This window comes from Pseudorca crassidens, chromosome 11, assembly GCF_039906515.1.
Source record: "Pseudorca crassidens isolate mPseCra1 chromosome 11, mPseCra1.hap1, whole genome shotgun sequence".
NCBI lineage: Eukaryota > Metazoa > Chordata > Mammalia > Artiodactyla > Delphinidae > Pseudorca > Pseudorca crassidens.
This window is the reverse complement of record NC_090306.1, coordinates 41443767-41471123: the sequence shown is the minus strand read 5'-3', so window position 1 is coordinate 41471123 and position 27357 is coordinate 41443767. Positions and strand designations below refer to the sequence as shown.

The window sequence follows — 27357 nt, the reverse complement described above, 5'->3', positions numbered from 1 at the left end:
GTGATTTTTCTGTGTGACCTAGAACAAGTCACTCACCTCTTGACCTCAGATTCCCTGTTTGTAAATGTTAGTTAAATTTTATGTTTTTAGTTTTCTCAGTTCTGAAATTCCATGATTCTTCGAGAATCTCTGGAAAATATCACCACAAAAAGTTAAAGTTCTTTTATTTATTTGTAAGGAATCAGATCCATTTTATGGAAACCCTTTAGAGAAATTCCATTTTGAGTAGTTTATCAAGGGGCCGTAACTCTACAGCAGATACTGTCCCTGCTCTTATGAAGCTAAGTGTTCAATGGAAGGGAGAGGCACCATTAAATACAGACTCACAAAACCCACAACGACTTTTATGAAACAACTTGTTAATTTCAATTTTATATTTACAAAAAGACAAAGAGAATAGGCAGTGGGGAGGCAGGAATGATGCCTGGTTCCCCCTCGCAGAGTGCAGAGTGCAGTGAGAAGCGACAGCCAGCAAGAATAGGTCAGACTGCCCTTCCCTGCCATTATTGATAACAGCAATGGACCAAAGGCTTCAGTTAACAAGGTCAGTCTGTCTGGGGAGAGTTGGACGATCTGTCCAGTCCATGTGCATGAGGAGGAAGGCACCCAAGTCAGTCTATTGAGGCCTTGGCTCTCTATAGGCTGGGGCCCTTCTCTTGGAATTTCTGGGCCGCCCTCTCCAGGGCAAGTAGGGGCCACGGGGACAATACCGGGGAAAACCCCTATGGACCACAGGGGCCCGCTGCTGATAACAGGGTTGGGGGAAGGGGGGCCTAGGCGGCTGGGGACTAAACATAAAGTCACCATCGAAGGCAAATTCTGTCTGGGTAGATGGGAGAATATCTGAATGGAAATGGTTCAAGGAGAACTGATCCGATTGGAAAGGACGGTCTGAAGAAAAATCGGCATCTTGGGGACAGACAAGGAACGGGGGTGTCACCTGCTGAAGGGGGATGGGACGGGGTTTTGGGGGCAGAAGTGGGAACTGGGGTGGGCGGGGAGATGGCGTGGGGAGCAGGGGGCAGCACCCAGGCAGAGGCAAGGGTCGGTGCGGAGGAGGGAAGGCCGGTTGATCTCTGCAGGCCGGACGCTGCCTCTCAAGTCTCCGGCCAGGTCCTCCCCTCGCGGGGCCATCCTTGATGCACTTGCCCACTGGGTCACGCTGGGGCAGCTCCACCCCCCAGGCGTCGGCCACGTGGGCCAGCAGAAGCTGGGAGAGATGCCGGTGCGCTCGCTCGTTCCAGTGCACCCCGTCGGGCTGCAGGTACTTCCCTGTGTGGCGGCGGAAGTGGAAGTGCAAGTCCAGCACATCGAAGCCGTGCTTTTGGGCCTCGACAGAGCTGTAGAAGTTGGCCTCAATCACGTTGGTTTTCAGTGTGGAGGCCGCGGGTCGGAGCTCGGGCGGGAGGAAGCCGCTATTGATGTTGTTGCCCACAGGCATGGCCGTGTTCCAAACCAGGAGGCACGACTCGGGCAGCACCTGGCGCAGGCGCCCAAACAGGCTCTCCAGGTTCTGCAGGTAGTTCGGCCAGGAGTCCTCCCCGTACCTGGTGAGGTCCCAGAGGCAGGAGTTCATGATGACCAGGTCCGGGTCGTGCTCACCCGAATGCAGCTCCTCCAGGATGGCTTCCAGGTAGTCGGAGTACACGCGCGTCAGGAAGTAGAAGCGCACCAGGTGCTGGCCGGAGCAGAACTGGCGCACCTCGCGGTAGTGGGTGCCGTTATGCATGCGGCCCTGCTTGCCCCCCTGCACCAGCTCGTCCTGCTCGAAGCTGTACTCTCCCTTGGCCTTGAGCTGGCTGAGTGTGAGCAGACAGTCCTTCTGCAGCAGGAGCACCAGGTCCTTGTACACGGCCCTCTGGACCGAGTCCCCCAGGATGACCACGAACTTGTTGTGAAGTAGCTGCCGTACTTCGGAGGCGAGCAGGTGGACCATGACGCCCGGGACGCGCCGCCTAGCTCCTTCCTTTCACTCGGTGGCTCTGCGGATGGCTAGGACAGAAGGAGAGAGCATATGGGAAGGGTCCACCTCGGGCAGGACGGTTTGGGAGGGCCCGGGGACGGGGATGGAACTTTAGCCTGGGGCACCTGCAGGGGCGGGGCTCCGCTACCGTCAGCCCGGAAGGAAGGGAGCCTGGAGCCAGAAGCCCTGGTTGGCCTGCACGCAGTTTCTGCCTGAGACGTAACTCTGAACACCCAGGAAACCCAGGTTCTACCTGGCCGGGGGGTGGGGGTGGGGGTGGGGGTGGAGGCCCTGCCCTGCCCTCCCGGGCTGGAGGTACAACCACCACAAGATACCCCACCACCGGCCTGGAGGCCGCCCAGAAGTCTGACAACTGGAGAATGGTTAGGCAAATTTTGCAGCTGTTAAATACTGAGGATTATATCAAGCAAGAACATGGAGAGTGTGATATATACTGTTAAGTTGAGGAAGTTACCATATGTGTGCCCCATTTCCCTGAAATGGTATAAAATAGATATGCATAGATCACACTGAAAGAAAATAGGCAAAAAACAGTTTTTAATAGGACAGTAGGATTATGGGTGACTTGCCTCCCCCTCCCCTTTTTGTAAATATACTTTATATAGTCGTAAATCAATTTTAATAACTTAAAAGGAATTTAATGAAATGCAACAGGCTGCAGAAAGGAAGAGCACATATGCCAGGTATTATTAAAAACAGATTTCTTTTACAAGCGAGCAACTGTTTCTTATTGATGGGACTTGTAAGAAATAAATAAAATTGGAAATAATTCACGTGTGTTTCAGCTGTAATATTCTTAGTGTTTCATTTGAAGATCAGAATATGCCAACCCCAAATATGCTTTGGCATAAGAAATATTTTAGCTAAAGGCCACTGAGAATCAATAGATACAGGAAGAGTTCTCCGCCCTCCCACTATGAACCTAAAAGCAGGGCATAAATTTCCTTTTGAGGAAGGTGCCCCTTCCCCCAGCAAGGAGAGAAGAGCCGAGGAAGAAGACAGTGAATTGTCAACCCCGAGATGAGTCTGCATAAACAAACCTTACTAAAAGAGCCCTTATTTTCCATTAGTACCCCCATAAATCCCTTCCCCACAATTTATCATCCCTTGAAACTCATACCCTTTGTTCTTTGTTAAAATGGTATGGAAGCCCGGGCTTCCCTGCTGGCGCAGTGGTTGAGAGTCCCCCTGCCGATGCAGGGGACACCGGTTCATGCCCCGGTCCGGGAAGATCCCACATGCCGCGGAGCGGCTGGGCCCGTGAGCCATGGCCGCTGAGCCTGCGCGTCCGGAGCCTGTGCTCCGCAACGGGAGAGGCCACAGCAGTGAGAGGCCCGCGTAACAAAAAAACAAACAAAAAAAACCCCAATAGTGTATAAGCCCAAGTTTCACCGCTTCTTTGAGTTTCATTCCTTTTCTGTGAACTTTTATGCACATAAATATTAACAAAAATTGTGTGCCTTTTCTCCTGTTAATCTATCTTTTGTTAGTTTTATTCACAGGGCCCCAGACACTGAACCTAAAAGTGTAGAGGAAAAGATTTTTCTTCCCCAGTTACACTGAATAAAACGTCAGAAGTTGTGAAACTTGTCTTCAGAACTTCAGATCGAGTTTATTTCAAGCTGCCATTTACAGCCATATCCACTAATGAATAAAAGGTGGAAACACACTAAAATACTACTGGCAAATCTCACATGGGGAGGAACATGACATCCACTTCACACACTTACACAGAAGCTGTTAAAATCTGCTGTGGCTTGCTATTCGCAGGCTCTCATGTATTAGTAAACATTTTAATAGGTGTAAATTACACATCTGGTTTTTTAAAGCTATACTATTTGTGGTTTTAAATGGGTATGAGTACAAAAATAAAAACATGAAGATGGATGGAGTACAAAAGTGCTCCACTAAGAGAACAGTTTAAAATATTGGCTTACATGAATCTTCATTTAAATGTTTTTGCTATCAGATAAAAAGCTTCAAACTAGGCTTTTGCTCATTGTGGTACAACAAAATAAAACATAATTAAGCAAACTCCAGATCCCCTTGGGGCTCAGGCATGTTCACTAGTTTATATTCATTTATTCATCCAACTTACACTAAGCACTGACTAAATGCTCCACATGGAGCATATAAAAATGAATAAAACCTGGTCTCGCCCTTCAGGAGCAGATCACATATATTCATTGGTAACTGTAATAAAAAGTTGAAAGTGCTAAGTGCCATGAAAACAGAATGAGCAGGTGCGGTGGACTTTCAGGGGTCTTTGTGAACAGGATTACTCTACCCTAGACCCAAGTCTCCAAAGTGCAAAGTGAAGGGGAAAACCTTTCCCAGTGTTTTCAGGGCTCCCATGCCACCCCAGCTATATGTGCCCTCTCTGGGCTGGACTCTTGTCATATTCTGTTCTAGTCCCCTAGAGCAGCAGTCCCCAACCTTTTTTGGCACCAGGGACCGGTTTCATGGACACAATTTTTCCATGGACGGGGCGAGGTTGGGGATATGGCACAGGCGGTAATGCGAGCAATGGGAAGCGACGGGGGGAGCAGCAGATGAAGCTTCGCTCACTCACCTGTCACTCATCTCCTGCTGTGTGGTCTGGTTCCTAACAGGCCTCGGACCTGTACCAGTCCACAGCCTGGGGGTTGTGGACCCCTGCCCTAGAGTAGAGGACATCATCCCCTTCCACTGGAGTTCCCTCCCCTAGGCTGGCAGATGGGATAACCCAGCGCTCTCTCCTTCAGTGGTACTGTGTTTACACGGCCCAGTGCATTCCTTCACTGAGTATGACGTCTCTAGAGCTGAACTCACAATGTGAGTCAAATCCGCTACTTAAAAGCTGTGGAAAACGGAGGCTCTTAAATATACTGGTGAAGAGCATTGCTTTTAGAGCCACACTATCTGGGTTTGAATCTCAGCTCTTCTTTTTGCTAGTTCTTTATCCCTGGGCAACTTATTTAGCCTTTCTCTGCCTTAATTTTCCTCATCTGTAAAATGGGACTTTTAGCACCCACTTCAGAGATTTGATCTGAAGATTAAATATAAAGTGGTTAGAACAATGTCCTGACAAATAGCATGAATGACTATTTCTAATAGTCATAATTATAATTATATACACAATATATAATATTATTATATAATATTGTATTATATATATAATTATAAATATTATAATCAATAATAATTCATTGAGCAAGTTTCAGAACACCCGGTTAATCATCTGTAAAAGGGGGTTACAATATTTGTGCCGTTTGTCTAGCAGGGTTCTGTGAAGATAAAATGAGAAGAAGCAAGTGAAAGATTTTGAATAAAGCAAAATTAACATTTATTGGACAGCTACCAGATGCCAAGTGCTTTGTAAATATTATCTGATTTGTGAGAAGGTTCTTATTCTTTCCATGTTATAGGGAAGGATCTTCATGTGATGGAGCTAAGATTTAAAACTACTGATGGCAAAGCCTGTCCCTGTAGGAGGCACCCCTTAGAGCAGAACCCCTGCAGGTGAGTCTGAATCCAAAAGCTTGGCTCATGTCAGGGAAATATTTGAGGGCAAGATGGGAGAAGAGTGTTTCAGTGTGCCTTTAAGCACAGGCAGGTAATCCTTTACTCTGCCTGCTAGGGAGAGGGGTCCATGCGTACTTAGGGGGTTGGGGGGTCAAGTGAGGATATAGATATATCTCATCCCATACCTTGATCTCAAGCTAGAGACATACAAAAATTAAAAGACCTGGATTTTAGAATAACCAAAACAAATTTCTACAGATTTCAGAGTCTCACAGTGTTTGAGAAATTCTGGCTGCCCTATATCCTGACCAGTGAACCTAATCCACCCAGATGGTGTTCCAAGGGCTTGGAGCCAAAACTGGGCAAAAATGCCCGCCTAAGAATTTCTTATTGTTCTTCTGCAATGCAACATGCAGATTGGACTGTAGGCAAGAAGGGAGAGGGAAATGACTGGAAAGAAGCATTCCAGTTAGAAGCTGAAACTGAAAGGAAATTCATGAAATTCTTGATAAACTTCCTGTCACAACAGAATTAACAAATCAGACATCCTCAGGACTATAACTGTGGGAAAAAAAATCATTTAAAAACTAAGATGCCAAGCATTAAAAACAAAACCTAATAAAAACAAAGTGATTTTTTTCAGAGGTGTGAGTGAAGAATAATTTGGAGAGCTGAATCTTCTCTGGTCTGGAAAAAAAAAAAAAGTTGGTAAGTTCCATTTTCAAAGCTTTTATTTATAAAAATGAAACAAAAAAGGGATTTGAAAACAGTCAGATCAGTGATCTTTTTGGCTTAAGAGTTTTTCTTTGCTTCAAATTTGCAAAACTTATTAGTTTTGGTAGCTATTTTATAGATCAACTGACGCATTCATTCATTCATTAAGGAATTCATTGAGAACTAGATATTGTGCTAGGTGCAAGGAGTAGGTATAAAAAGGCAGTCTCTTCTCTCAAGAGGAGGGGTAAGAAAATGGACACATACAAATATCAAAGGAGCTAACAGCTAGAACTGATGTATGTAAATGACATATCAAAGCCAGTAGGAAGAGTCCAAGGGGAGGGAGGAGACAGGCGGATGATCCAAGGCAATCTGTGATTCCAGCCTCAAATTAAAATCGATTTTTAAAAGAGTTTTATGATGATTCCTTAAATTATAAGTAGTTCCATGTTTTTCTGTTTTCAAAGTAAAATTTGGGCTTTGGCTAAAGCTCTGACAGAAATATACATTAATAATGGCTACTACTATAATAAATTACGTTTAGGCATCTTGCTTAGATTTCCATTTGGGGCTAATTGCTTTTTTAATAGCTTCATAAACCGTCACTTGTAAATCACTGACTATTGCTTTATAACTATCACAAACCAAACACATAGCATTGTTCTTCATTAATCAATGTGTTGTAGAAATTAGGTTCGTTTTTTTCTTTTCCTAATATCTTTAGTCAAAGGAAGAGTGGCAAAGATATAGAGGCCAGTTACTGTGGAGACCCTGCAAAGAAGTCTTAAATCACAGAGGTAATCACTAACAATTAGGACGTTGTTCTGATTAGTTGTAGGAAGTACTTCTAACTAGTTTAGAAGTTTCTTGCATATGACTAACCGTCTTAATGTAACACTGTATTAGGAATATAAATACTTTATTTCCTTCTAACTGCATTTTTGGTGATCAGATCTATGTTTGAACTATCCAAGATCCCCTTAAACGTTAATGGATTAGATGTTACAAATAAGAAAATGATTTTTCGTGAACTCACCTATACAGCTTACCAGTTCTCGGTGTTTGTTTAGTATTCTACGTGGAATTTAAACTGGTCAAAAATTAAATTGCGTATCATGTAAAGTTTCCAAAGAAAAGAGAAAAGTAAAAGATTCAAACTTCTCTTTAGGAAAGCAAACTTCTCTTTTCCGCAGATGGGGATTCTCAAGAGATTGATCTTTCGATTTGGGGCAAGTCAGTTAACATTCTACTCCTCTGTAAACACAAAAATGGGAAATAGTGCAGGCCTATTATTTTTAAAAGTGGTTTTAGGAGAAATTTTTAAAGATGCACGAAAGTACTGTGAGATACCGTGATACATAAAGCAATAGAAAGATGATTTCCAAATATTAGCCATTGGAAAGACCGATTTTAATCCCACACCCCTCACCTCTAATACAGGCCTCAGCTCTGCAGCCCATTCATTCAGTAAAAATTTAGAAAACACCGTGTATACCTGGGGCTGCGACAGGTGTCATTCTGCAAGTTTGGCTCCCATCCCGCAACAACTCTCATGGTTTCTCTACCCCATCCCAACACATATGTCATATGGCCTATATATCTCACTTGGTTATTCAGTTAGTTCTTATACACCACAGCTAAAATCTCAGAAACATGTGGCATAAATGGAAAATTGAATTTAGATTAATGATCTTCGAACATTTAGATTAATGTAACCACAAGTTTTCCTTGTGGAGGCAGGAATCACTGTGGACATAATTCCCTTTGTATCCGTACCATCCTCACCAGGCCACAATCTTAATTTGGGATTCTTTTGTAACAAAGTATCAGCAGAAGAATTTCACACATTTGAAGAATTTGAAAATTACCAAGTTTAAAAATCCTTAAGGCAGCATATTTTCCCCATAGTAATAGTCCAATATAAAAATTTCTTATGGATTATACAAAGAAACGCAGGGGACATCCTTTATGAAAGAAGTGGGGGTTCATAATACCTGATATGCAGGTAACTTCTATAAAAACAAAGATAAACTATGGAGCCTTTATCCAAAGAGCCCCATTAAAAAAAAACCAACCAAACAAACAAACAAAAACCTTGTGTTTTACCAAAGGACCTCCTAAAGTAAAAAAATCAAAGCAATTCGTATAAACAAAATATGATTTCAATCACGTACAGCCTATGACAAACTTCCACATTCTGGTCTCGAACCATTATTTAAACTACACTTGTGGGAATTCCCTGGCCGTCCAGTGGTTAGGACTCCAAGCTCTCACTGCCAAGGGCAGGGTTCGGTCCCTGCTCGGGGAACTACAAAATCCCAAAAGCCACGTGGTGAGGCCAAACACAACAAAAAAACCCTACATTTGCTAACTCCCTACCTGTTACTCCTCTAACAGGAATGAAAGATACTGGAAGGCAGTGACCTGGCTTTCACTTCGAGGAGACGACATAGTCAGATGTGGCGTCTGGCCTTGAACAGCCGTGCGCTCTTGCCTGCCCACTGCCCCGAGCGACGTTTTTTTTCTGGTGTCAAACAGGGGTAATATCCCCCATGTCACTCAATAATAGTGAAGATGAAAAGAGATCAAGGTCAGCGTCCATCAGAGGTCTAGGCCAGTGCCGACGTGCATTAGGAACCTTTAAACCCCCCGCACAGCAACCCCTCCCTGTGGGAAGAATGCTGAGCCGGCAGAAGGCAGCTCGCTCTGGTTGCCTCCCTCAAACCCACAGCTCCCCGTTCCTCCCTCCCAAAGGGGCAGAGCTGTACCTCCTCAGGTGTAAAGGTGATCCCTCAGCTCAGGTGGCTGGTCCTCCTACATCCTCAGGCACTTTGCTCCAGGAGGTCCCCCGGAGAGGGGAGAATGATGCTTTCTGTGTTTCCTTCAATCTCCTGGGGCTGACTCCTTTCTTTAAACCTTAAACACATTCTAGTTTCTTGCTTTAAAAAAGAAAGGAAACGTCTTTGACTCCACCTCCAAGACAGTCCTATCTTTTGCTTCCCCTTCAAGGCCACTTCTTGCAAAGTTGTTTGAACTGGCTGCGTCTGGGTCCTCACCTCCCACTCACTCCTCCTTTTACTTGATTTTGGCTTCCAACTGCACCAAAGCGAAACGTTTGTCAGTAAATCCCCAGCGATTTCCTTGTTGCTCCTTTCAGCGACTACTTCTCGGTCGTTATCACATCTGTAGCATTCCTAGCTCCTTGGGGCTGGGGCACCGATGGTGACTCCCTTCCACGACTCTGCCGGAGACTCTGACACCCTGGTCTCCTGTCTCACCTCCCCCGGTATCCTGTGTGAGTTTCTCTTCCTCTGGCCATCCCCAGATGTCGGTCTTTCTCAAGGCCCACTCATTGGCTCCTTTCTTCTTTTCTTCAACATTCTTTCCTTTGGATTCATCCACGCTCTTGGCGTCCATCCGTAAGGTGAACACACACTCCTAATTGCCCCAGCTTTTCTGGTTTACGTCTGCTTTCCCAGCGTAATCGTTAATAGCGACCCTCCCCCTAAATGTCCCATTTGGGAAGGAAACAAATGATACAGTCCCCATATCAATTACTATTTGTATGCAGATGACTCCGAATTGAGGCCATAAAGCACAGAGGCTGAGGGGGTGGGCCCTCGAGTCAGCCCTCTGGGTTTATATCCTGCTCCACCACTTACTAGCCTCTGAGACCCTGGGTAGAGTAACACTTCAGAATTTTGACCTGTAAAACAGGAATACTACTGTAGATTTCTTAAGAAGTGAGGGTTAAATGAACACATGTAAAGTCCTTAACATGAGGTCTACCATATTTTTAAGTGCTCAGTAAATTTAGCTAGCCCAAACTTGTCTCCTGAGTGCCTGACATCTTCTGGTGAGTAGAATAAGGTGAGTTCAGGTGAGTTCCAAGTGGGGGGGGGGGGCAAGGAGTGACTTAGTCTGCGTGACTTGGTGACTTAGACTTACCACTTCTAAATTCTCTGGATGCCATTATCCTCCCATCAAACTGTGGCTGAATTCCTAACATAATTCTCTTGTGACCTTTGAACAATCTTCCTAAAGGTAAATATCGATCATCCGTGAGAATGATGGCATATTTTGCTGTGCATTTTCAGAGAACTGCTCTATAATTTACGCTTGCAACACTGGCTGGGGATAACTAGGTGGAAACAAACTGCTTCTAAAACGCTTGGGTCAAGTCATTTTTATTTTTCATGACTGTGGCCGTTGTCACTGTTCGTAAAACATCAAAATCCTTCAGGGACAGCCTGGATATAGGCCGGTTCAACTATTTCTTGGCAATAAAAAAATAAGATGTAATTTTTGAAAATACGCTTTAGGGAGGAGAACGTTGCAATATATTTTAGGAGGCTGAGGGCAGTAATCAATTTCACCTCTGTTTTAGATTTTACGGTTAAATTTTCTACTTCCCATACATTTCTCTTAATCCTTAAGGAAGTGTCTTATTTTGATTGAAATACTCTCTAAAATGGGAGAGTTTTTATCGTATACGTGTTTTCTCATATTTCTCAATTTCATATCTTCACTTTCATCTGATACGCTAGCATAACTACAACATTTTGCATTTATAAGCTTTGTTTTTTAACCTAGGGTATGATCATTCCTTCTGTGCATCTCTCCAAAGCCTGTGGATGAATTATAGAGCTTGCGTATACCCAGAGGGCTTTTTCTTACCTCTTCATGTTTGCTCCATGACTCAGCATTGAGCGTTCCCTAACCCCTTCTCCTTTTGAAATTCTGTTCCTTCTTTAAGACCCAGTTTAGAGTACAATTCTGTCTGAGAGCCTTTCCTAGTTTCCCAGACAGAAAAATCTCCCCTTCCTCTGACAGTTGCCTCTATTTAGCACTTGGTTCTGTTTTGTTCTATAATTACCTGTCCATGTGTATTTCTACCCCAGTACATCCCAGTCCTGGGTGGCAGAAATAGGTCTCACCCATCTTTGTACCCCTCATGGACCAATGGTTATTATCCATTGAGCATTTACCCTGTGCAAGGCCTATTCTATTCTCATGACCTAGTGAAGTAGAAACTATTATTATCTCCATTTTATGGGTGAGTAAAGTGAGGCTTGGAGAAGTTATGTCAATCATCCAGGGTTGTACAGCTAGTAAGAAGAGGCAGCACCTGTCCCTTATGGACAGTGAATCTACTGATGGATTAGATTAGCTTAAGATTTTGTTTTGCTTCCTTAGGAGGACATATGGCTCCAGAGCCCAGGCTTTTAACCTCAGCTATACAGATTTATTGAAATCAAGAGGAAAAAATAATCTTACCTAGGAAAAAAATTTGCATGTAATTTTCCTTTTTATTCTCTGTCGTAAAACAAAACAAAGCAATGCCGTGTGCACAGCTTTCAATTCTTCCATGTGAAAACAAGGCGGTTATGAAATCAACCTAGTTGTTTCCGTCACCGATAGTCAGCTCTTCTTCTGAGTGGGTCAGTGGGAAAGTCAGTGCTGCCCTAAAGCTACATCAATGTTTCAAACTTTTCTATTCTTACGTTGCCTACTCTAGATTCTAACTACTCTAGGTTCAATGGCTGAGTAAAAGTTTCCATGACTGAAAAGAGTGTGGGTGGTGGTGCTAATAATGACTAAACTGCTTTCAACTGATTAACAGGTTGGATCCTGAAAATTCTGTTTTCAGGAATGGCCACAAAAGCCCATTTAACCAGCCATGCGAACCCTAGGCTGAGTCAGCAGGCGGAGGGTTTCTGCCACTGCCAGTGCTGACTTTATCTCTGTGTGTTCAACCTTGAAATGGAAGAAACGGCCCCTATGTTTCTCTAGGGAGATTGCCCAGAAGAGCTTTTAAAATGAATATTATTTTATTATTGCTGTGGGTAGTATTATTAATATTACATAGTATTGAGATACTAGGTGCGATAGTGTTTCAATGGCGAACAAAGCTCTTGAATGGAAAAATAGGATTCTCAGAGCCAGTCTCTGTCTGTCCTGCTGCCTAGCACCTCTCTTTGGTAGGGGGATCTGGAAGCCCTGGGTTCTCACTGCTTTCCGTGTACATTTCCCCAGTTTCTTTTTTTTTTAAATTTTTATGTTTTTATGGGCCATGAAAAGGTTTTGTTCTTACTTTCAGAAAGCATTTTTTTAAATTTTGTTTTTTACTGGGTTATAGTTGTTTTACAATGTTGTGTAACTTTCTACTGCATAGCGAAGTGGAGTTCCCTGTGCTATACAGCAGGTTCTTATTAGTTATCTATTTTATACGTATTAGTGTATGTATGTCAAAGATTTCCCCAGTTTCAAGCCCAAGGCTGGGAACAGGAGGAGGGCTGAAGCGCAGGAGGGGAGGGGGCTGAGGAAATGAGAATCTAGGCTGGAGAACTGAAGGCACCGGCTCACTTCTGACACCAGACCTTTCCCAAGTCGTGCTTTCCTCCCTTGAGACCTGAGCTGGGACCGAAGAGTTTCTTCCTGCCACATGCTCAGGAGAGCTCTCAGCTTCTCCCTTATCCCTCAGTAACAAAACTAAGCTAACAGCGCTGCCTACCTCAGGGTTAATTGTGGAAATGAAAGGAGATGCTCTGTAAACTCCACGATGTTAATTGTTGTTATTCAGAGTCAGCTCAGCAATTTGGGGGATGGGATTTAGCAGTGAAGGGAGCTTTCCAATGAAATCTAGTCTTTAGCTTATTATTTGCTAAGTTAACTTGTTACTTAGTCACGTTATTTAGTACCCACTCCGACAGTATGTTCAGTATTTATTCCTCTTAAGACCCGTATGAAATTGGTGCTTTATTCTCTCCATTTTACACGTTCGAAAATTACAAGATTGAGTCATCGCCCAAGGTCATCCATTTTATAAAAGGTGGATCTGGGAGTCATAACTGATGCCAAGCCGTTGTGGTCAACCACAACATACAAGATGACACAGACAATAGACGTGTCACCGCCTTTCTCCGGTTCACAGCTGGCTGTTTCCTTGCACTGTACGCTTTTAGAGACTTAGTAGCTTATCAGTCACAAATCCTTATTACAAAATAATATTACAATAATAATGGTTGTCTCTCTAGGGCTCTTCAGTTAAGTGGGGGTACGGTGGACTGGGCTAGGATGGTGACTTCTTCCTATACAAAGTGCCCAAGAAATGAGGATCCTGAAAAAGGCTGGTCAGAAATGCAAAATTAATGCTTAAAATAAAATGGAAAAACTGGAAAGTACTTACTCATTAAAGTAACTGGTGATTAAAAAATGTGCCTCTCAGTTGATTCTAGTTCTTTTCCTAGACAGACTCCTTTCTCAGCTGGAGGTTGACGTGTCAGGTTGGAGAGCCCAGAGCCTGGGCTGCAAGGCAGATAAGTTCACCTCTGGGTGCTGCTCCGTTTGTGAGCCAGCGTCTGGGGAGAAGAGGCCATTTCTGGAGGCATCTGGGGCAAATGACACGAGACAGCATTTACTTTCTTGCATTACGAAGTGGAAGACTAATGACCGAAGCTTTAAGAACTGGGCAAATACGAAAACACAAAGTGGTAAGTAAATCAAAATACAGCATCTTCCTGGAATTTGGCTCTGAGCTAGTTTTCATTTCACATTTCTCAGTAATTTGGGTGTAATGTGTATTGACTCTTGCCTGGTTTCGTTCTAACAATTCAGACCTTGGGCTCTTGTTACCCTTACTTGTGTGGTTTGTTCACAGCTGGGAAAGCTATTAGAGGGGGGGAAGGAAGGAGAGACAGCGAGGGGCCGGGAGGAAGTGAGGAGAGAGACACAGGAAATGATGAGAGGAAGATTGCTCCCTTTTCTAATTAATTTTTTAAGGTCATAATCTTGCACTTTTGTGTGGGGCATTGCAGTTTACAAACCACTTTCCGATCGCTTCCCTTGCTCCTCCCACGCACTGTGGGCGGAAGAATAGACCATTACACAGCTGCAGAAGGCAAGGGGCCTCAGCCACAGGCCTGAGGTAAACACAGAAAGTGGCAGAGCCAGGACGCCTTCTCTCCCGCTGCATTTGAAACCAGCAGGTGACGGAGGGGGAAAAGGGAAGTGGTCCTCTGATTGATTAGATAAGCTCAGAGCTTTGTTTTGTTTTGGAAGGACCTGATTTGGAAGAGGAGGAAGATCATATCACATCCCCTACAGATACCAAGACAAAAGGGACGGAGGAAATAAATCATTAAAAAAGAGAAAATGAAGTTTTAAAAGTTCTCCCCAAATGGCGAACCCTCTAGAGGTGTGTCAAACATTTTAGGATAGAATGTGTCTCCACTACATTAAATGGTATAAAATACCTAATGAACAAGAGTAACAGATTCCAAAATGGTCCTGAAATACATGCCCTTCATGCCTACATGGCTTTTGTGTTTAATGCTATGTTTTAGGTAAACTGGCCGATGAAGCAACGCAGTGGTCTTTTTTTGAAAAATACCAGCTTACTTCACTGACTGCTCAATGTATGGCTTAAAAATTAATCCTACACATTACCCATTGTTTTGATCCTCTTATCTATAGCCACAAATCAAATTATTTCACAGTTTTTCCATGAGTTTTAATACAATCATTATTGTGTCTCAGGGCAGGGCTGCATCTAGAACCCAGCTGATAACTTTAGTATTTTAAAATTCAGAGTAATCTATGACATAATTTGAAAACTTGCCATTATTTGATTCTTGCAATTCTATAAATGAGTTGCAGATCTTTCCAGTTCTCTAAATTCCAGCTAGTGTGTACTTTGTGAGAATAAAAGAACAATTTAGAGGATGACTAAAATTCACATAATTATCCTAAGACCAGAGAATAGAGGAGCTGTAATAATGCAAATGATAATCTTGCCTGTACTCTTTAAATTTAAAATGAATATTTTTGAGACCAAGCAACAGATTTTCCAACGATTTTCTTACTTCCAAGAACTTATTATGATACATGGAGACAGTTATGATTGCTATCCTGGCCCCATTTCATGTTCCGTAGCTCAGTGAGCTGCCTTTCTCATCCACCAAACCTGGCTTTTTCCTAAAAAATAATGAGAACTACCCATGTATAATGTTTTACACTTAGAATGTGCTATCTCGCAACAGATCCCAGTACATAAAGTAAGCCAAGCTCTAATTATTATCTTCACTTTGTAGATGGTGAAACTGAGGCCCTGGGAGAGCTTAAGTGACTTAAATCCCCTCGGTGATCAGCATAGGATGGAGTGTTTCCGTCTGCAGGGAGTCATCGTCTCTGCCCTCTGGGGGCTTGGGGAGTTGGGGGGCGGGGAAGGCCACACAGGGCACACTGCCCTCATTGTGATTCTTACATTTTTCTTATTTCTAGAAGCTATTTAATGCACATGGCACAAAACTTCAGAAGGTACAACTGGTATATGAGAGAGAAGTAAGTCCCCCTCCCTTTCTTGTTCCCTAATCCCTCAGTTTTCTTTCTAGAAACAATACTGTCATCAGCTTCTTGTCTATTCTACCAGAAATATTCTATACAGATATTCTATATCTCCCTGAAATATTTTATTCTCTTTCTTCTTTCTGAAAGAGTCAACTTCCCTTTGCACTGAAGGCAGTTGTTAGGAAAGAATATGAGCATCACTTAGAACCAATGTTAAACTGCAGAAACTGATCTTTGGTAAACTGATCACCCAGAATGTTCCAAACACTCAAATGTTTTCAAAAAACTCAAGACTCACAACAGCCTGTAAAAGGAGGTGGGCTGCTGTCCCCGTGGCGTGCTATCCCATCTGGGGACCACTCAGAAACCCTGATCTTTTTTTTTTTTTTTTTTTTTGCGGTATGCGGGCCTCTCACTGTTGTGGCCTCTCCCGTTGTGGAGCACAGGCTCCGGACGCGCAGGCTCAGCGGCCAAGGCTCTCGGGCCCAGCTGCTCCGCGGCATGTGGGATCCTCCCGGACCGGGGCACGAACCCGTGTCCCCTGCCTCAGCAGGCGGACTCTCAACCACTGCGCCACCAGGGAAGCCCCCAGAAACCCTGATCTTGATTTGTGATTTGGTGACTGCATGTCTGTTGACGGTGAGGATTGGAGCCAGAGCTATAATGCTGTGAAATAAAGTGAACTGTCAGATCACTGGCTTTGGGGCCAAACAGACTTGGGTTTGAAACCTGATTCTGTCACTTGTAGCTGCATGTCTTTGGTAGTCAATTAACTCCTCTGTGACTCTGATTTTCTCATCTGCGAAACAGGGATAGAAATAAGCACTACAGAGATGCAAAGATTAAACGAGAAAAACAGACAAGAACCAGGTACACGGTGGTGTATAATAAAATATATCTATATCATTAACCATGGCTCATTTATTCTTTCACTCATTCATTCAAAATAATCGTGGTAGGCAGTATTAGAGGTGCTAGGGATATCGCTGTGAATAACATGGAAAAAAAAACAAACACCTTGCCCTTATATAGTTGACATTTGGGCTGAGGGGAAGCAGACAATTAAAAAGTAAGTAGAATAATATGTTATATAAAAGAAAAGAGGAACATGATTGCTGCATGGGGAGGATGTAGGGACTGTGGGTTGGAATTTTAAATGGTGTGGCTACAGGGTTCATAACACTGTACCCTAGAATACAGCACCTCAACATACTAAATATTTTAAGCTGAAAGAATGTGAGAAAGCAGCAGGTACTGGAAGGACTCTCTGATGCCCCCTGAAGCAGGTCCTAAGACCCTGTGTGGGAGGGGCCCTCGCTATACTCATAAGAAAGGAGCATCCTTATCTCTGAAGACAAAGGGACTCAGAGGAATTCCAACAAACTGACCTTGTTAAGTTCCCTCTGTTCTCCACCCTTAGCTCTTACCCTTTGTCCTATCAACCTTCATCAAACCCAGTGTGAAAACACTCAGGCTGAACCTTCCTTTAGGTCTTCATTTCCTTTGGAAGGCTACTTTCTAGCTTTTCTCCTGTTAATCTGTCTTTTGTTACAGAGACCCAGCTGAGAACCAGAAGACAGAAGGGACCAGCAGTATCCAGAGAGAGGTAAGGGGGCAAACCACGTGGAAATCTGTGGGGAGAAAGCTCCAAGCAGAGAGAACAAGTAGGCGAGCGTGACTAGACTAAGTGAACAAGGGAGGGGGACACGGGAGACACACTCAGGGAAGAAGGGAGGCAGATCAAGGTCATCGAAAGGACTTGGGCTTTTATTTTGGGAGCTGTTGTGCAGGGTTTGAGCAGAAAATCAATACCACTTTAGTCTAGACTGTCCGGGGTAAGAGGGGAAGGAGGGGGACCAATTAGGAGGTTACTGAGTAAGGCAGGAGTTGAGCCTTAAGCCGGAATGACATTAGCCAAGGAATGAGAAAGGGTCAGATTCTGGATATATTTTGAAAGTAGAGGTGGTAGGATTTGCCTGTGGAGATTAGATGGGGTGTGAGAAAAGGAGGGAAGACAACGGCTAGCTCCATGGCTCTTGGCCTGAGCAACAGGAGGGATGAAGTTACTGGATGAAGTTACTGAGATGGAGAAACTTTGGGAGAAACAGGTTTGGGGGTGGAGGGCTTGTTCTGTTTGAGATTCCTTTTATGGAGCTGAGGGAGAGGACCAGGCTGGAGATAGCAGTTTGGTTTGGGTTTGGATGCTGTTGCCAATGGAGACGGTGAAGCTAGAGAAGAAAAGCTGTCTGAGAATTGAGCCCTGGGGCGCTCCACACCTGGGAGGTCAGGAAGAGGAGAAGGAACCTGGAAAGGGACTGAGAAGGAAGAGTCTGTGAAGCAGGAAGAAGAATGTGTGAGGTCCCAGGAGCCAAGAGAAAAACATGTGTGTCGAGGGAGGACTCCAAGGAGGGATGGTCTGAGTCAGAGATAGCTGATAAGTCAAGTGGGATGTTTGGCCATTGGCAGGACATTGGGAACCTAGACAGAGTGGTGGGGAAAACTGCAGGTTAGAGTGGTTAAGAGACAATGGGAGGAGAATTGGAGGCAGTGCCCCCCCCTCGAGAGGAGTTTTACTCTAAAGGGAAGCCAAGAGAGCGAAGTCAGCTGCAGGGGAAGTGGTGATAAGAGAGTTTTTGTTTCGTTTAAGATGGGGAACAATGGTAGCGTGTTTGGATGCTTACAGGAATGATTCAGTAAACAGGGAAAAACAGATGCTGCAGGAGGAATGGGGAGAATTCTGGAGCCATGCCCTTGAGCTGGCGAAAGGGATGGGCTCTAGTGCCCAGGTGGAGGGCTTGGCCTTGGGTGGGAGCGTGGACAGTTCAACCAGAGAAACGCCAGGGAAGACGCACGATGTGGAGGTGACAGCTGGCTGGGGTTTTCCTGATTGCTCTTTTCTCAGTGAAATAGGCAGCAAGGTCCAGGTCACCAGTTGAGAGTGAACCTGGGGAAGGTGGGATTAGAGGTTTGAGGATGGAGAAGAAGGTATGAAATAGGTGTCTGGGGGATCAGGAGGCTGCCATTACTCAACAGTACGGAGGCCCACCTAAGGCTGGGAGCCCTTATTTCGACTGAGGATGCCCAGCAGGGGTGGTTGGTTTTCTCTAGTCTGTTTTCAGCCATGTGGGTGCAGGTGCAGAGTGGGCAAGAATGGTATTTAGTCGGATTGCGGTTTTGCCTTTCAGTTTCTATTTACGTTAATGTGCCATTAGAATTTTATAATTTATTTTAAATCATGATTTATTTAAAAGCAAACTCACAAAAGTGAAATATAATTTAGTGAAAAAGTATTCTGAATATAAGGGCAGAAATGATGGTTCCTTTAATATTAACAACTTTTTAATAGTTCCAGCCACAGATTAATTTAGACTTATCTTTCTATGAGCCATTATCATTATAGCCACATTTTCTATTTTAAGGAACACTTATTTTTCTTATCTTCTTGGAACTGAGTGTTTCAAGCAGGCCAGAAATCAGCCCACTAAATATTTACTTATAAACGCACTTATTTCAGCCAGCTGGTGTGTGTTTGGGTTCAAATCAATGCCTGGTTACCCTAAAAAGAGGACCAAATTTGGCAAATCACAAAAAATATGTGTTTTCTTTGCTTGTATGCCTTGAAACAGTACGTATTTTTGATCATTTCTCTTCAAAGCATTTGCATTTAGCACTTTCAAGCACATATGAATAATTTGTTTCTTTGGGGGCACAAAGTCTTCTATGAGAATATATTAAGAATTTTGAGGGCTTCCCTGGTGGCACAATGCTTAAGAATCCACCTGCCAATGCAGGGGACACGGGTTCAAGCCCTGGTCTGAGAAGATCCCACATGCCGCAGAGCAGCGAAGCCCGTGCGCCACAACTACTGAGCCCGCGCTCCACAACTACTGAAACCTGTGCGCCTAGAGGCCGTGCTCCGCAACAAGAGAGGCCACCGCAATGAGAATCCTGCACACCACAACGAAGAGTAGCCCCTGCTCGCCGCAGCTAGAGAAAGCCCGTGCACAGCAAAAAAGACCCAATGCAGCCAAAAGTAAATAAAAAATACATAAATAAAAAGAAGAAAATTAAAAAAAAAAAGAACTTTGAGACTGGATCAAAACTTCTCATGAGCTGAATTTAGTAACTGGACTCAATTCTGCACTAATTTGGTATATGCAAACTTCTGTGTTGTAGAGGAACAAGGCTAGAGTTGCTAGAGTTTAGGAGGTTACAGGCTGGCAAGAGCCCAGGTCGTGGTTTCACCAGGATGGATGGAATGAGAGGAACGGAATTTATTTATTTGTTTATTTATTAAATTTTTTTAACATCTTTATTGGAGTATAATTGCTTTACAATGGTGTGTTATTTTCTGCTTTATAACAAAGTGAATCAGCTATATATATACATATATCCGCATATCTCCTCCCTCTTGCCTCTCCCTCCCACCCTCCCTATCCCACCCCTCTAGGTGGTCACAAAGCACCGAGCTGATCTCCCTGTGCTATGCGTCTTCTTCCCACTATCTATCTATTTGACATTTGGTAGTGTATATATGTCCACGCCACTCTCTTACTTCGTCCCAGCTTACCCTTCCCCCTCCCCGTGTCCTCAAGTCCATTCTCTACGTCTGCGTCTTTATTCCTGTCCTGCCCCTAGGTTCATCAAAACTACTTTTTTTTTCTTTTCTTTTTTTTTAGATTCCATATATATGTGTTAGTATACAGTATTTGTTTTTCTCTTTCTGACTTACTTCACTCTGTATGACTGACTCTAGGTCCATCCACTTCACTACAAATAACTCAATTTCGGAGGAACGGAATTTATAGAGACCTCATTCTGTCAGGATTGCTTTAACTTTTCTGCAAACTTTCTTAGAATTTTTATGTTTCATGTGACTTCCCTATTCTGCTCCAGTGTAGCTTCATGGTTCCGAGCATGGCCTTTGCAGGCAGAAGAAATGAGTTCAGAGTCCGAAGTTTGTAATGCACAAGCTGAGTGACTTTGGGAAAGTTACTTAAGCTCTCTGGTCCAATTCCACTTGTGGAGATTGAACAGGCCAAATGCTAAGCAGAGTGCTTGGCACTTGGTCAATGTTCAATTTATTCTAGGAGTTGGTATACATACATCCATGCTTTAGTAATATAAAATAATTACTAAATTATCTTAGTAATTTAGCAGTATAAAAATAGACTTTCAATGGCTAACTACTGAGCTTGAACCAAGAACCAGGCCTCCTAAATCTTGGTCCCATAGTCCCAGAGCCACGGTTCATGAATTTCAGGAAAATCAGGAAAAATAAAAGCTTGTGAACCTTTTTCACAAAGAGTAATTTAATACCCTAGGAGAATAGGGCCCTGAATTATTTAGCAATGTCCCTCACCTCTAAATAATATTACATTTTATTAGAAGACTCCAGACTACTGGCTTAGTTTTCTGATTCCAGTCTCTCTCTCTCTCTCTTATTACCATCTTAACCATTTGCAAGCGTGCAGTTCAGCACTGTTAAGTATATTCGCACTGTTGTGAAACAGACCATTTCATCTTACAAATCTGAAAAACTCTATCCATTAAACAATAACTCTCCTTTTGCTGGTCTCCACACCCCCTGGGAACCACCATTCTACTTTTCTGTTCCTGTGAATTTGGCTGCTATAGACACCTCACAGAAGTGGAATCACAAGTATTTGTCTTTTTGTGTCTGGCTCATTTCACTTAATATAATGTCCCCAAGGTTCATCCATGTTGTTGTAGGTGACAGGATTTCCTTCTTTTTTCAGGCTGAATAACATCGAACATCCAGTTCTCTAAAATTCACCTGCTCACCATATCTGTAAGAACACAGCTTTGTCCAACCCCAGGCCAGTGCTCGAAGACACTCTTTTTGAGATGTTTTATGTTAAGGGTCAGTTGACTTAGTTATTTATTAGTGACAACAAATATCCTATACAAAATCCATGTTGGCATAAACTATGCAAGCAAAGAGGTTCCACCCTAGACCTGCAAAACGCTGGGAGCATCATTTTTCTCTCACCAAGAAAAGCTGGCAAAGAATCTCCCTTTACCTTTTACATTCATGATCTGTGTTTGAAAATCTTCTCTTTAAAATGTCTTTTACTTTTCAACTTGTCATATTGGAGGGGGCTATTCACAACACTGTCAGTTTTTAAAAATATGGGTATTTTGGGAATGTAAGCTGATGCAGCCACTACGGAAAACAGTATGGAGGTTCCTTAAAAAACTAAAAATAGAGCTACCATATGATCCAGCAATCCCACTCCTGGGCATATATCTGGACAAAACTATAATTCAAAAAGATACAAGAACCCGAATGTTCATAGTAGCACTATTCACAATAGCCAAGACATGGAAACAACCTAAATGTCCATCGACAGATGAATGGATAAAGAAGATGTCGTACATGTGTACAATGGAATATTACTCAGCCATAAAAAAGAATGAAATAATGCCATTTGCAGCAACGTGGATGGACCTAGAGATTATCATACTAAGTGAAATAAGTCAGACAAAGACAAATATCATATATCATTTATATGTGGAATCTAAAATATGACACAAATGAACTTATCTATTAAATAGAAACAGATTCACAGACATAGAGAGCAGACTTGTGGTTGCAGGGGGGAGGGAGGGAGGGGGAGGGATGGATTGGGAGTTTGGGGTTAGCAGATGCAACTATTATATATAAAATGGAAAAACAGGGCTTCCCTGGTGGCGCAGTGGTTGAGAGTCCGCCTGCCGATGCAGGGGACACGGGTTCGTGCCCCGGTCCAGGAAGATCCCACATGCCGCGGGGCGGCTAGGCCCGTGAGCCATGGCCGCTGAGCCTGCGCTTCCGGAGCCTGTGCTCCGCAACGGGAGAGGCCGCAACAGTGAGAGGCCCGCGTACCGCAAAAAAAAAAAAAAAAAAGTTCCCAGTCAGGGAGAAACACAGAAGCAGATGATTGTAATTCAATATTGGAAGTGAAGTTACAGCCTTATGTTAGGGCATCACTTCTATCACTGAAAAAGGATTTGAAAAATCTTACTGAAGATATGAATATGATTGAAAATAGCATTGTGAAAAGTGGCTTCTTGTCAGACCCTCTTCAGAAGGACATTTGCTTTATAAAGATAATGATTGCCCCAAATGGCATCATTTGTTTTATAAATCAAATGTGTGTCACTATTCCATTCTACCAGTACAATAGTAGGCTTTTAAATATTTTTCCAAATTATTATTTACAAAAATAATGTTACTGGCTATTTCTTATTGCCTTCCTTTCTTTCTCCTTTAGGACATTCCTTTCCTTAACACATTTTGTTGTTAAATCTCTGAAATACATTTAAAAAAATGAAGGTGGAGAACTACAAATTACTTCCACTTCTCTGAATCTAGTGTTCACCAGTTTAATTAACCTATGACTGTAAATCTTTGAATCATATGTTGATATTCTGTTTTCTTAGTCATGATTTCTAAGTGTTGCATAATTCTTGATCAGTCACCTGATATACTGGTATCAGAACAAAAAACTTTGTGTTTATGTTCCATATATGCATTTATTCTTGGAGATGCATGCTAGTTAAATCACGGAGTAGTTTTAAAATACATGACAAAAATTCCTAAGAAGAAAGAAATGTCTCTTTGTTGCTGGTTGAATAAACTCTGCAACTGTGCAAAGATCCAATTGAAAACCAGTTCTAAACTAATGAGCCTATTCCGCAAGCTTGTTCTTCTTCTCAGTAAGTGAAGCCAACATTTACTTAATTGCCACACGACAGAAATTACAAGGTCATCTGTGATTCCTCCCTTGCCTTCCTCCACCTGGAGTAGAGTAGATTCTACCTGCTGAACCACTGCTGGGTAAGTCCCCTTCTCTCCCTACAGTCTTGACCTCAGCTCAGATCTGCAGTCCTGCTGTGGCTTCTTAATTTATCTTCCCATGTATATGGTTTTCTTCCTCCACCCCATTCTCTGACCTGCAGTCTTTGTTCTTCCTAAGACGCAGATCATACAATTTCACTTCCCTTTCATAGGCTAAATTTAACCTGCTAAATCGTGTCAAAAATTTTCTGAAAATATCAAACCTTCTGCCTTTTCTTAATCAGGCATGTTAGCCAAATACATAGCATTACCTCAGTGAGGCCTGCAGATCCCAAAGTGACAAGGCATCTGGGTTCCTTTAGATCACAAGAATACATAATAACAAACACTTATCGAGTATACTATTCTGAGCACTTTAAGTGTTTTAACTCTTTTGACAAAGTCAACAATAATAATTATTGCCACCATTTATTGGGAGTCTAATATCCATCCAGATATTAGCTGTCCATTAGTTGTTACCTTTTAAACCGCCATGCCGGGTTAGTGTTCCTGTCTCCAGGAGGAAGATGAAATGAGGGAAGGGATTTCTTAGGTCAGGGCTTGCCCCAGGCCAGTCAGCTAGGAAGTAGCAAGGTCCAGAGCCAGCCAACTCCCCCTGTCCCTGCTCTCTGCCCACCCTCAGTACTGGGCGCCTCACCACTTACAGGCCTATAGTGGTGTCACATCAAGAAAGGTGATGGAAATCCACAAACAATAAATGCTGGAGAGGGTGTGGAGAAAAGGGAACCCTCTTGCACTGTTGGTGGGAATGTAAATTGATACAACCACTATGGAGAACAGTATGGAGGTTCCTTAAAAAACTAAGAATAGAGCTACCATATGATCCTGCAATCCCATTCCTGGGCATATATCCAGAGAAAAACAAGGTCTGAAAGGATACATGCACCCTAGTGTTCATTGCAGCACTGTTTACAATAGCCAGGACATGGAAGCAACCTAAATGTACATCTACAGAGGAATGGATAAAGAAGATGTGGCACATATATGCAATAGAATACTACTCAGCCATTAAAAAGAACAAAATAATGCCATTTGCGGCAAGATGGATGGACCTAGAGATTGTCATACTGAATGAAGTCAGAGAGAGAAAGAGAAATATTATGTGATATTGCTTACTTTCAGAATCTAAAAAGAAATGATATAAATGAACTTATTTACAAAACAGAAACAGACTCACAGACTTAACAAACTTATGGTTATGGGGGGGGAAGGGTTGGGGGAAGGGATAGTTAGGGAGTCTGGGATTGACATGTATACGCTGCTATATTTAAGATGGATAACCAACAAGGACCTTCTGTACAGCACAGGGAACTCTGCTCAATATTATGTAACAACCTAAATGGGAAAAGAATTTGAAAAAGAATAGATGCATGTATACGTATAACTGAATCACTTTGCTGTACACCTAGAACTATCACAATATTGTTAATCAACTATACTCCAATATAAAATAAAAAGTTAAAAAAAAAAAGAAAGGTGATGGAAATGGAAATTAAAATATTGTGGCCAAGTCAGGCAGACTGTTTTGACTTACGACTTCTGGGGAACAAAGCCTGGCACTAAGCTGACTTCCCCAAGTCCATTACCTAAAGTGTTACTGTTTGGGTTTCGGGGTTGTGTCTGGTGACGGCAGGCTCAGAAGTCCTGGACATACGGTGGAGTCACAGAATGTTAGCCCCCAGGCTGAAGGAGAAACTGTCTCTTGCAGAGCGTGATTAACCACAGACAAATTTTAGGAGGAAGTAGCCTAAGAAAAATCTGCAAACTTTGCCTGTCGTCTGCTGAGGCTGTCAAACAAAACTAGATGAGAAGCTTCTTATTTCTTTAAGTGGGAAAGTCCTAAATCGAAAAAGCCCCCAAATGTTTTGTCTGAATAAGTTCTCTCAGTGGATATCTTAAGAACAGGGATGTATCGTTGATGGCCAGGGGCCAGGACCCAGCTCACCAGCCTGAAGTAAGTCCTTTACCTTGTGGCCGAAGTCTGCTGATGAGGGATGCATAGTCACAGGGTCATGCAAGGACGATCTCCTTATTGTCCTGACCCATCAGGGCTTAGTCCAGGAGGAAGGAAGAGAGGTCGGGGGCATGCCACACTGTCACCTGTGCTCAGAGGAGAAGAAGGCCGTTGGGAGTTCCTCTTGGCCACCTGCCGATCGGCTGGGTCACTCTCGTCCTATCAGGAGAGAGACGGTACTTCCGTCGGAGGGCTTGGGTGTGAGCAGAAGCCTCCGCCAGCTGGAGGGCATGGCCCTGTGGCCTCAGCCTGCTCGGGGAGATGGCTCAGGGCTTCCTCTTTCCTGGAGCTAATTACAGAGTCTCAACTCTTATCTGTGCTCCCAGATGAGCCCAGCTGCTGGCTGGCTCTCCCCACTTCATCTCAACCAATCCCACACACTTTTTCAAGCCAACACTGAGATTTCCTAATCATTTCTTTTACATGTGGGGACAAAGATTTAATCTAATTTAGTCCTCAGTCTGTCACTTTGGGGCTAAAGTCCCTTTTCTTGGTGGCTGTACCACGGGATGCCTCTTAGGACCTGAAAAGAATTTTTTTCCCTGAAGGTCCTCAGCCGGAGACCGCCAGGGTCACCTTGGGCTACACCTTCTCCTAATGAGCTTTTGGAGAAAAGATCTGTCGGCTTTGCTGACACCCCATTCAATGCCCCTGCCAGTCTGAGCAGTGAGACATTTTATCTGGATGCCAATGAAGCTGGCTGCAGTTCTCCTGGACGAGTCTATCAAAGTCCCTGTCCATTCAGACAGCCATCTATGTATGGAGGGGGACACTGGCTAAGCAGTCTATTCCCCAGAGGTGTGCTGAGATTTGGGGGTGCAGAGTGGAAGGCGGATGATTACATGCAGATCTCTTTCTTCACTTTCCTTTCCAACATAACAGGTCCTTTAAAAACCTAGGATTTTTTAAATAATTAATTAATATAAAGAGAGAGTGCAGACAATGGAAATACAGTTTTGCCTTGTCTCCAGTAGGCTGAAGGAATTACCAAGGAGAGAGGACTCAGAGTAAAACATACCAGTCCTGAGGCCAACTATTGATCATACTATGGTTCACATTTACTGAGCCCTGTTTGTGTTCCTCTTCCTGTCTCTGCTCCCTCCTCCCCTCCCTCCCTTTCCTTCATTTTTATAAAAAAAACTATGGACTCAATGAATTGCTGGTTATAACAATCTACACATAACCTCAATTATAAGGAGACGAAATGATCAGGGAAGTAACTGAACTAGGGTATTCAGATTCTTCTACACTAAGAACCACTGAATATATAGCATTAATGCTAAACTAGGAGGAAATACGATGGCTCAACTGTGGAAATCAGCGTATTTTTGGACAATGAGGCATGTAAATGAGGAGGAGAATTAGAGGCACCAGAACCTTTACTTTTAGATGTCTGACCTGCCTGTCCTGGTCTGTAGGCAGTGGGGGATTAAGGAAACTAGCAAGCACTGGGATTAATCCAGAACCTAAGAGACACTCCAGGAACACCCAGATGCCTGAGAACAAGACCAGGAGTTGCAAGCTCCCGTGGCTGTAGGTATTAGACATGAGATGGAAGAGGGTACAGGAACAGGGTCTGTTCATTGTATGAACAATCATTTTGCATATTAAACATGTAGGAATAGTCTTTGTTAACTCTAAGACTTGTAGAGCTGGCCCTCCGTTTCCATAGGTTCCGTCTGCATCTGTGGATTCAGCCAACTGGGAATTGAAAATATTAAAAAAAAAAAAAAAATTCCTGAAAGTCCCAAAAAGTAAAACTTGAACTTGCCACGTGTTGGCAACTCTTTACATTGCATTTGCATTGTATTAGGTATTGTAAATAACCTAGCCTATTTAGAGTATACAAGAGGATGTGCATAGGTTATATGCAAATATATGCCATTTTATATGAGGGACTTGAGCATCCATGGGCCTTGGTATCTT

At 43.2% G+C, this 27357-nt stretch overlaps 1 protein-coding gene and 1 long non-coding RNA gene across 5 annotated transcripts in view; one reads left to right on the top strand and one right to left on the bottom strand.

Moving 5' to 3' along the window:
* Window positions 1-476: 476 nt before the first annotated feature.
* Window positions 477-27357, bottom strand: part of PCED1B (PC-esterase domain containing 1B) — a 149375-nt gene continuing 122494 nt past the window's right edge. Inside the window, exons 1-3 of one of the 3 annotated variants that reach the window (XM_067696303.1) lie at window positions 25424-25564; window positions 13395-13596; window positions 477-1992 (exon numbers count right to left, since the gene is read on the bottom strand). In XM_067696303.1, the coding sequence (XP_067552404.1) occupies window positions 617-1936 (1320 nt within the window). In that variant the 5' untranslated portion in view covers window positions 1937-1992; window positions 13395-13596; window positions 25424-25564 and the 3' untranslated portion in view covers window positions 477-616. Of the gene's footprint in view, window positions 1993-8973; window positions 9678-13394; window positions 13597-25423; window positions 25565-27357 lie in introns of those variants that run through there. The other 2 variants (XM_067696301.1, XM_067696302.1) reach the window with 2 other exon arrangements.
* On the top strand, window positions 13562-19836 carry LOC137201832 (uncharacterized). Of its 2 annotated transcripts, XR_010932376.1 has the most exons (5): window positions 13579-13698; window positions 14267-14402; window positions 15298-15547; window positions 17108-17159; window positions 19345-19836. It is a non-coding gene; the product is annotated as an uncharacterized lncRNA (long non-coding RNA). The 2 variants fall into 2 exon arrangements; XR_010932377.1 differs by lacking the exon at window positions 14267-14402 and having other exon boundaries at window positions 13562-13698.